At 41.2% G+C, this 10,903-nt stretch overlaps 1 protein-coding gene across 1 annotated transcript in view; it reads left to right on the top strand.

Annotated features, from left to right (window-relative positions):
- LOC147286578 (protein DETOXIFICATION 12-like) overlaps positions 1–5,205 on the top strand; it is a 31,890-nt gene extending 26,685 nt beyond the window's left edge. The window contains exons 6-8 of the mRNA XM_086240570.1: positions 2,398–2,465; positions 4,795–5,000; positions 5,149–5,205. Of these exons, the coding sequence (XP_086096696.1) occupies positions 2,398–2,465; positions 4,795–5,000; positions 5,149–5,205 (331 nt within the window). The remainder of the gene's footprint in view (positions 1–2,397; positions 2,466–4,794; positions 5,001–5,148) is intronic.
- The last annotated feature ends 5,698 nt before the right edge of the window (positions 5,206–10,903 follow it).

The following is a 10,903-nucleotide window of genomic DNA, read 5'->3' as shown; positions in this document are numbered from 1 at the left end:
ACAGACTTAAAAGGTTTCTTGGGTTGTTTTGCTTGTACACAAATTTCACACTTGTGATGTAAGTCTATGTTTGATTTAGGAACTAACTCCAAATTCATCATTCTCTTGATTTTTGTTAAATTTATATGTCCTAACCTTCCATGCCAAACATTACTTGATTCTACATTGAGAATTTGAGTACCAATAATCTCTAAAGATACATTTAATTTAAATAAACCATCACAAATAAAACCTTTACCAATAAAAACATTGTGTTTAGTAATTACAACCTTATTTGATTCTAAAACAACTTTATAACCTTGTTGTACTAAAGATGAACCACTAACTAAATTTCTTCTAACATCAGGTACATATCTCACATCCTTTAGTATTAAGACTTTCCCAGATGTCATCTTTAACTCTATGTCTCCAATCCCAAGCACTTGAGCGACTGTGTCATTTCCAAGAGTTACACTTCCTCCACTTGATTTCTGGTAATTTTTGAATAACCCACGATTAAAACAGACATGTATATTAGCTCCAGAATCTAACAACCAATCCTTATTTTGATAAGTAAAATTAATTAAAGGGCCATACTTGAAAATTGGTTGAGAGGACTCTTGCTCCAATAGCATATTCACTTGGGCTTTTTGACCTTTTTGATTTAGTTTAGACTTGTATTCCTCAGTCTTCTTGTAATAGCAGTCCTTTGCCACATGATTGGTCCTTCCACAAACAAAGCAAGACCTCTTCTCTCTCCCTTGGTCCTTATTTTTATTTTGACTATTCTTAAAGTTTCTTCCCCTTGGTTGTAAGTTGTTCCTATTGTTCCTATTGTTCCTATTTTTCCAATTGTTTCTATTGTTCTTTCTGTTGTCACTTTCAACCAAATTTACAGTAGGTGAGTTTTCAGTTTCTTTCTTTTGTTTTAACCTATGTTTCTCTTCAACTCTAAGTGAATTTAAGACTTGGCTTAAAGTAAACTCCCCTTGTTTATGTCTTAGAGTTCTTGCAAACTCATCCCAAGATGGAGGCAACTTGTCAATAAGGCAAGAAACTTTAAAATCTTCACTGAACTTGGTTCCTTTCTTTTCTACTCCTCTTAAAAGCTCTTGAAACTTATGAATTTGTTCTCCTACAGGTTTATTGTCAACCATTTTATAGCTATTAAAGTTTGAAGCAGTGAACCTATCAATGCCAGCATCTATAATTCCATATTCTGATTCTAAAACACCCCAAAGTTCTTTGGCTGTTGATGTAGTAGCATGATACACATCATAAAGATGATCAGACAGGGCACTTAAAATTCTATTATGGCAATGGTATTCTATTTGTTCAGGAGTAAACCAAGAAGTAGATTCATTGTTTGGTTCAGAGTCATTTTGTTCAGATTCTTCAAGGGCGGAAATTAGTCCTAAGACTGTTAACCAGTATTTCACTTGTTTTTGCCACCTACGAAAATGTTGGCCACTAAATTTTTCAGGTTTGACACTACTGGCTTCTTCTAAATTTATCATTTTATTAAACTAATATTTAATTAGCAAGAGAGAGATTAGATAGCAAGAACACTGTAGAAATTAAATATTAACCTGTCACTAGATGGATTGACAGATAAATGTTACTCTAATTTATGGATGTCTAAACACACAACAACATAAATTATTTGAAATTAATCTAAGATGATTTCACAGAATGAGAAAGTAAATTTAAGTGAACTGCAACACAACTCCTAATTAATAATGGAGCCCAAATCAATCAGATGCTATATATGGATGATATATAACAGATACGCAGAAAAACTTATATATGCAATGCAATTTCTTTCTACGGCTTTAGATTGTTAAAATATAGTAATTAATAATTATATATCAATACATATATGACTAATTAATTATATGACAATCAAGAAGTATATATCAGACTTATCAGTAAATAAATAAGATGAAAGATTCTGGCCTGTGAATTCAAGAGAGGCACGACAGTCGCTGTCCTAAAGCCGTAGACGCCTTCCTACGTGCAGGTTATGGCGGTCGCCTACAACTCCAAGATACAACCCAATGAACTCACAGATGTCTGATCCGCTATGCACGTCAAACGGCAGACCGGTTGTCAAGTCAATATCGATTGCCCAAAATAGAGTATGAAAGTTGAGAGAGTAGGATATGGAAGAGGATGATGAAAGTCAGAATAAAAGACAAGTGTAGAACGTTCTTTCTTCAGTCTGATGAGATTTCTATTAATAGAAATCTACATGCCTCTTTTAAAGAGTCATGACTGTTGTATTAGGCCCATAAGAAGTTACCCTTAGTGAAAAGTTGTAACTGTTCAATTAAACTGACAGAATATTTAAAATCAAATAAATTAGTTTTGAATCTTAAATATAAATAAATAATATTATATTATATTATACCAACATTCTGTTGCAACTATGGCACCGTTGATTTGTCTCTCAGTCTCTATGGACAGCTTACAAGCAGTTCTTTCAGGTTATTTGATTATCGCTTTCATATATATGTACTTCTCTTTGTTCATACTTCATAGATAGTTTTTAAAGTGGACATCCTCTTTTTTTAAAAAAGAAAGAACTAAATGTGGGCACATCTTGCAATATATGTAGTTCAATGATCTAAATTTGGTTCATTATTCAGGCCCTTTTATTGATCTGATCTACTCTATTTAAATCGTCCAAATCAAAAACCATCTAGGCTGTTTTCTAATGGTGATAAAATAAATAAACAAATTAAAAAAGTTTTCCAATAAATACTAAACATTACAATGATAATTAAATAAAGAGTTAAAAGTTTCTGATTTAATTAACGACTTTTTGTAAAAATAATCTTTGAATGAAGGCTTAAAACATAAATGATTTAGATCATTAGACGATACAGGCTAAACACACTGCAAGAAAAATATATTTGGGCGACTAAACTTTGAGAGACGAACCAAAATTCGTCGCCCAAAGCAACTTTGGGCGACGAACTATAAACGTTGTCGCCTAATCTCATCCAGGTTTGGGCGACGAACATATTCGTCGCCCAAGATAACTTTGGGCGACGAATATAATTTTCCTCGCCTAAAGGAACTTTGGGCGACGAAAATATTTCGTCGCCTAAAAAATGCGCTAAAACGACAGTTGATCCATACGTTGGGCGTCGAATAAGTATGTTCCTCGCCCAATGTATGGGCGAGGAACATGCATATTCCTCGCCCAAAGTCTTATTACCTTTTTTTTTGTACAATTTTATGTAGATTATATTCATATAATGCAATCGTGTTTCCATTAATCCAAACCGTTCAATTTTTAATTATTCACTCAATGATCATTATTACAAAAAATTAGCTCAATCAGAGATGTAAAAGTTACGTAACGGTGCTCGAATTTATGAACGATCGTGAATTTTCTAATACTAATCGTTCGAGTAGATCAATTCCGATTTGGCCGATTTTTTGCAGGGATGATCTTTTAGTATAAACGAATAAAATGAACGGCTCCGATTGTTGAAATCACATTGTAGTCTTCACAATTGTTGAATCGACAAAGTTTCAACGAAAAAGTTAATAGACTTATACTCTTCAAGTGTATTTATATGTAGAAACTCACTTTTCTATTGTGTTTTTAACGATCCGAATCGATCATTTCTTAGTGCCCCACTCAAAGATCATCCATGCAAAAAATTATCTCAATCAGAGATGTAGAAGTTAGGTTTGGCGTTTAGGGTGTATAAACGATCGTGATTCTTATAATAATAATTGAACGGGTATATGAACTCTGATTTGACCGATTTTTTGCAGAGATATGGACGGATTCGTGATGTTCGATCCTCGTCTTCGTCTTCGTCTTCATCTTCTTCTCAGCCATCTGCAGTCGTCGCAGGGTTGTCCGCTCAAGTGAAAAAGTTGCAGGAGGACTTACGAGCTGAGAGAGTTGAGAAGGAGGCGTTGTATGCTGCATTGACCAAGGCGATACCTGGGTTTGTCCCGCCACCATCTTTTCATCAACCTCCGTCAGATATGAATGATGATGATGCTACTGGTTTAGAATAGATTGACCATTAGGGTTATTACTACTTTGTATGAATATTTGGATATATAAATTTATTAATTTTGTTTTATATAGTTTTTGAGTAAATATTTTTCTTTTAAATATTAAATTCAAATATATAATTTAAATTAAAAAAAAATTTTTAAATATGTTTAGGCGACGAAATTGTTCGTCGCCTAAACATGCTTTGGGCAACGAACATAACCATTCCTCGCCCAAATCGTGTTTAGGCGACGGACAATTTCGTCGCCTAAGAGTATTTTGGGCGAGGAATAAAGAGGTTCGTCGCCCAAAGCATGTTTAGGCGACGAACAATTTCGTTGCCTAAACACGATTTGGCTAGTAATAATTAAGTTCGTTGCCCAAACATGATTTGGGCGACGAAACTCCTTATTCCTCTCCCAAAACATGGTTTAAGCGACGAATAATTTCGTCGCCCAAACATGCTTTGGGCGAGGAATCATATGCTTCAGGAGACGAAAAAAATCCGTTGCCCCAGGTGCCTTTGGGCGACGAAATTTACTGGTTCGTCGCCCAAACTCTTGGGCGTCATCGATTGGGCAGCCAAACTCTCAACGAACTCAGTTCGTCGCCCATTTTTGGGCGACGAAATTCGACTTTGGGCGGCGAACTTAGTTCCTCTCCCAAACCTTTTTTTCTTGTAGTGACACTCAATAATGTAAGCTTTTGTTTTCTTGGAAGGAGAATGTCCATATTTTAGAAGCACTATGTTAATTTGTTCATGAGATGCTACTACTTCACATGAATCTCAGGGGTAGCAAGAGGAAGTGGGTGGCAGCATATAGGGGCTTATGTGAATCTTGGGGCATTTTATTTGGTTGGGCTTCCGGTGGGTGCTGCACTCGGATTTGCTCTACGCTTAAGGGGGAAAGGCCTTTGGATTGGAATAGTCTTTGGCTCTGCTGTGCAATCTACTCTTCTTGCTCTTATCACTGGTTTCACCAATTGGACAAAACAGGTTTCTAATAAACTCCCATTAATATTTCTTTCAATTATTCCTTGGCTAATTTAATTTTAGGTACGTTGATCGACTTTAGCTAATTTAAATGTGTTCTATAGATAAACATAAAGCATAAACATATGTACATCCTATACAAATGTTGCAGGCAGAGAAAGCAAGGGAGAGGATATTTGTGGGGAGAGAAGACAATGCAGCAAATTGAATGAGAAAATAAAAAGGAACGTTAGATGTTATAGCATGAAGCCTTCTTTCTGTTACTATTTGTAATCATTACATTTTTTTCTTATCAGATTAATCAAAAGGAACCATTTCTAATACGTACTATGTGGCAAGCAACAAATTAAAATCATAGTTCTGTTAACAAGTAAAAAAGAAAACTGAAAACCAAAACTTAGGGCCCATCTGGTCTTGTTTTACAAAAATATTTCTATAAAATAATTGTACAAAATGATAATTGCATTTGTATTTTTAAGATTTGAGAATGAGTTTGGTAAAGCAATTTACTAAAATCAAAATCAGTGGTGCAGTATATAAAAGACATCAATATGCATTGAAAACTTGTTAGAACATATTAGTCTAAATATGAAATTACACAATATCTCATCCATGAAATTAAATTTCTAATTTTTTTTTTTGAGGTTACGAAATATTACCGAAACGAAATTATCAAATTTTGTTAAGAGTGTCAATTGAGTTTAAATTTCCAATGAAATCGAAAATTCTTTTTATATTTTTGAATCTCGAAATCCGAAATTTAATTTATTGATCTTTATCACATCTATATACCTAATATTTTAAATAAAATAAAGAAAAGAAAGAAACTTCAGTTATGCAGCCAACAACTCTGTATAGTCAAACCCCATTTGCATCCTTAACGGAAAGAACGAACCTAAAGCTAGAAAATTCGCACATCAGATCCCCTGCCCAATTGCACCATTTATAATCCTTCAACCCATAAAGAAATTGAGCTCTTTAGTAAATACCCATTAAGCTTCAAACCCAAATGAAGAAGAAGCAACAGAAGACTATCTCTTTTGGTAGAGCTCTGACCATCCCTCTGTTTGTCTTTTGGATTCTTCGATTTCTCGATCTTTTGGTTGGGAGTTTGTTTGCTTGTGTTTATAACTTTATGTTATTGTCCCTGTACTTTTCTTTTAGTTAATGCTTAGGCCTCTGGAGATTGGGTTTAGTTCTCTCCTTCTTGGGCCTATATTCTGGTTGCTCTTTCTCTTTTCTTGGCCTTGAGATTCTTCAATAAAGCTTTTTCAGAAGAAAAAAAATCAACAAGGAGAAAGGATTCTAGAGAGAGAAACATAATAAAAAAAAGTGAAACGAAAATAGAGTTTTAGATCTACATCAATTATGGAAGACCAACATCTTTGTTTCTAGGGCTGGGTCGGTATGTCGAAAAACCAACGACCGACTAAACTGCTCCAAGCAAAACCGTCCCGATGAGTCGGTGGTGGTAATCCTACCGATCCGACGATAGGCGGTAGCAGTGAAGGTTTGAAAATTTCAAACCGTCGATATACCGATACTGACCGACACCCATCTTCTTCTTTCTGGTTTCTGCTTGTAGAAACCATCTTCTTCTTAGGTTGCTGGTGGCAGCGAGTGGTGTTGCAATGAGACTGGGCATGCGCGGACGCTCCGGCGAGGCTAGTGCGACGGCGAGCTTAGGCTGCTTGGCTTGGCATAGCACCGGCATCGGGAGGACGGCTGCTAGCAGTGCGTGAAGTCCCAGCCACGGTAACCGATCACACCTACCACATCCGAAGCTGTCGATAGTGGCGACAGTTGCGAAGTTGGCCATACCGTTAGTGGCGGTTCGGTGATTGGTCGTGGTCTGTTGGTTCGGTTACCGACACCAACCCAGCCCATTGTTTCTCGTGTTTTCTCTCTTTGCTAGATTGGAGTTTGAAAATGGGAAAACGTCATATAATCATTTTCCTAATTAAAGAGCAACTTTAAATTCATTTTCAAACTCTTATTTCGTGTGTTTTCTGATATTGTCAGCCCTCCAAATGCAAATCACAAGAGTTTTCTTTATTGCAAAGCAAAAAATGGGCTTAGGAAAGGGAAATTTTGTGAAAGGGAAATACTTGGGTCTTGAGGTTTGAGAACATTATCACCTTACTAATAATTTTATAACACGTATCATTTCTTTTAAATAAACTTTTGTCATAATTTGATTAGTAATTGCTATTATTTTTTCAAAATATTAACATATGTTATAAGATTATTGACACTGAAAACACGAAAAGGTTCTCAAACCTCTGGACCTAAGTAAATCTTGAATTGTTGTTATTATTTTTTCTTTTAATGCTTGAATTACTTTTTTCACTATCAGCTCCAAAATTAATCTTTTTTTCACTCTGATCAAAACACCCTTTAGTTCACCAAGTCTGTTGCTAATCGGTCGTCATGTCAATCATATGGTGACTGTTGATGCAAATTTCCGTAAGAGAGATGCAACAACTTAGAGGTGGTGACTTGGCTGATCCGAAGCCTTGCTGGATGATGATGTGAGATCTTCCTGTAAGAGAAACAAGATCAAAGGAGATGGACCGATGTGGTACCAGCCAAACACGCTCCGATGATGAAGTCAGTGATGGTGTTTGATGGTAGGTGAGGAAGAACAAAGGATGAACTTGGGAGAATAGGAAGAACAAGGGAAATGTTCTGGGTTTATTCTCAGCAAGTTGGGTATGCTCTTGGGTGAGTGGGAATTTTTTGTAAGTGTTTGTCTGGTGAGGAGTTGATAGCTAGATTGATCCCCGTTTTGCACATATGGATTGGTATATATAGGCAAAGGATATTGTGATGAGTAAGTTACCTGCATGTGACTGGCTGGTTGAGAAAGATCCACGAGTTCGGTCGTGAACAATGGCATGCACAGCTACCCACCTCCTTTGCATTCAATGCTGCATTGAATGCAAGTATGGAAGATCCAGGTGAACTCCCTCAGTAGTCATGAATGCAGGCTGGATTGTCTCTTTTGTCAGAAGACTTTTGTCAGATGCATTTAAGTGTGGCGGTTCATCCCAACGTGATCTTTATGGGAATGGCGGCGGAGAGCCGAGCCGACCCGAACACATGTTCTTATGCGTATACATGAAGCCCATGTGTGATCGGATCGGACATGGGATTTCCAGACCGAGCCGGTCCAGTAGATAGGGGTCCCTCTGAGCCCTAACTGGCCGACGCCAGAACTCGAAAGGAGATTATTTCTATGCCGAGCCGAGCCGAACCGGGATGACCGTGGAAAGATGGACACTCAATCCCTTGGAAGATCATCGGTTCGGCTCGGACCGGGCATGAAGGACTCGGCATGGAGACCCGATCTGAGCTGGCGGAGGAAGTGCTGAGTAGTGATGATGTGGAGGTCAAAGTCTGACCACTGAGAAGTCAAACATTGAAGTCAGGTCTGACCAGCCACGTGTCCAGCCCTGATTGGCTGTTGGATCGGTGTGGGTTTATCCACAAACAGTAGTCCCCCAGCTTCCGATCCGAGCGGACAGTGGTGGATTGGAAGTTGAAGCGCTCGGATCGGAAGTTGAAGTGTGGTGGCCTTCCCAAAAATGGCATGTTGCTTGATCCGAGCCGAACCCAACAGGTCCATGTTCCTGAAAATCCGAACAGGTGATGACTTGTGTTTGGCCAAAATATCTCGGGGACAAGTGAAGGGACGTTTGGTGTCTGCATGGGGGAACGTAAGGGTCACATCATTTATGGGTATTTTGAATGTTTGACAGGTGTCAAGATCTGGAATCTGAAGCGCCATTTTTGGATGGCTGAGATCGATTTGCATGGGGGTATAAAAGTGGCTGTTTCTCTCTCTTCCCCTTCATTTTCAGAAGCTCACTCTCTCTCTCCCCGCGAATTTCTCTCTTTCCCCGGGACTTGGGTGGTGCTCCGACCGTGATTTTGACCGGGCACGGTTGTTGGCGAGGTGGTTCCGAGTGGATAGGGGGCGGAGAGTTTGGCCGGACAAAAACCAGTAAGTGATTCTGTCAATTTCTGAGTTTTTTGCATTTTCGGGTTTTCTGGGTTTTGTTCTTGAGTGTTCTTGAAAAAGACACTTTTTGATTCAAAAAGCAAGAGAGAGAGAAGTAAAAAGGTATTTGTGATGTCTGAGACCGATTCGAGTGGTCGGCTCGGCTCTGGGGGTGCCTTTGAGGGTGATAGTGAGGCTGATCTGAGCCGAAGTCCAGCAGGGGGTCAGGCAGACTGAGATAGTCTATCCGAGGAGCTGAACGAGGTCATCTCGACCTTGGATCGGAACCCAGGTGGGGTACGCCAGCCTCGGGGCGACGAGGAGGATGAACAGGCCGAGCCGAGCTCAAGTGTTCCGAGGAGGCTCATCTCGGGCTCGGAGGAAAGGAATAGGGGTCACGAGGCGTCGACCTCGGATCGGCTCGACTCAGTGATGGGGAGTCCGATCGATCCGGACTTCTACGAGGAATTGGCATGGAAGGCCGACCAGATTCTAAACGAGATGACCGAGTTTCATCTCGAGGATCTGAGGGCTCGGTACACTGTTCCCGAGGCCGTGCTGATGAGACTGCCAAGGGATGGGTGACCATGTATCCCGAAATGTTCAAAAATGGGGTTCGGCTTCCCCTGCATCCATTCTTGCAGGATTGGCTGGCTATGATCGGCGCGGCGCCGCACCAGCTCAACCCCAATGTGTACGTATAGGATAATCCTGTCCATGCACATCTTGTGGCACAAGGTGCACAAGTGTGTGCCGGACAAGGACATTCTGTTCTGCTCCTATGCACTGAGGTCGAAGAACACCGAGCTCGGCTTCTACAACCTGCAGGCCTACTCGGGGCCGTTGTTCTCAGGGAATCCCTCGTCCCAGAAGACCTGGAAGAGAAGATTCTTCTTTGTTTCTGGGGATTGGGAGTTCGCCGATCCGAACTATGCCACCCCGGCTCGGGTCCCCAGAGCCTTTAGGATTCCAGGTGGGCATTGGAAGTCTGGGGCCGATCCGAAGATAACTCGTATGTGTTTTGTGATAATTGTGTTTTCTTTTGTCTAACTCCCTTCTGTTTCACCTTTGCAGTTAGCTGGGGCAAGTACAAACTTCGAGGCGAGCTCAAGGACCAGATCGCCGCGATCAGGGACTCACCAGCAGAGTACCTGTCCACAAAGTTCCTGCTCGGGGAGACCCAGATCAGGTCGAGCGGAATCTCCTGGTTTGTACCCAGGTGGAATCCGAGGGCGGAGAAAGGAATGAGTTCGGCCGACCTGGAGGCTCGGCTGAGGAGGAAGGCGGAGAAGAGTGCCCAGAAGAAGGCTGCAGGTCGGGTACCCGCTGAGCCGACCCCGGTGCCAGCGCCCGCCGCTGCGGCAGCCCAACCTGGGCCCTCCGTGTCGAGGTCGGCTCGGCAGGGAGAGAAAAGGAAGGGCCCGGCAACCGAGGCTCGTCCGGAGAAGAGGACCCGGGCCGAACCCGGCGGTGGGGATGCCGAAGCCTCTGGCTCGGCACCCCTGAAGACGGTGGAGGTTGACCCCTCGATCGAGCCGTTCGTCACGGGCTTTAAGCGCATGTTGACGAGGAAGATCGTGGAGGGACTGTGGGTCGGTCAGGAGACGCCGAGCTTCGGCAGCAAAGCCCTGAACGCCTCTCGCCAAGCCATGGTGGTAAGTATGTTTGACTTCGGCCTTCATTTTCTTTTTATGCTCGGCTCGGACTAACTCTTCTCCATGTTTTGCAGCTCTCCCTCAGGCAATTTGAGGCAGCCCAAGCCGCCGTCGATGCCGAGGCAAAGATGAGGAGGCTTCGGGAGAGGAACGGCGAGCTGAGGGAAAAGCTGGCCGAGGCTGAGCGGGAGGTAAAGGCGGAGCGCGATCGGTCGGCCGGTCTCCAGACCGAGATGGCTGAGAAGGAA

The sequence above is a fragment of the Dryas octopetala genome, chromosome 4 (genome assembly GCF_963921425.1).
Source record: "Dryas octopetala chromosome 4, drDryOcto1.1, whole genome shotgun sequence".
NCBI lineage: Eukaryota > Viridiplantae > Streptophyta > Magnoliopsida > Rosales > Rosaceae > Dryas > Dryas octopetala.
Note: the sequence above shows the minus strand (reverse complement) of the source record. Positions and strands in the feature narration are given on the sequence as shown.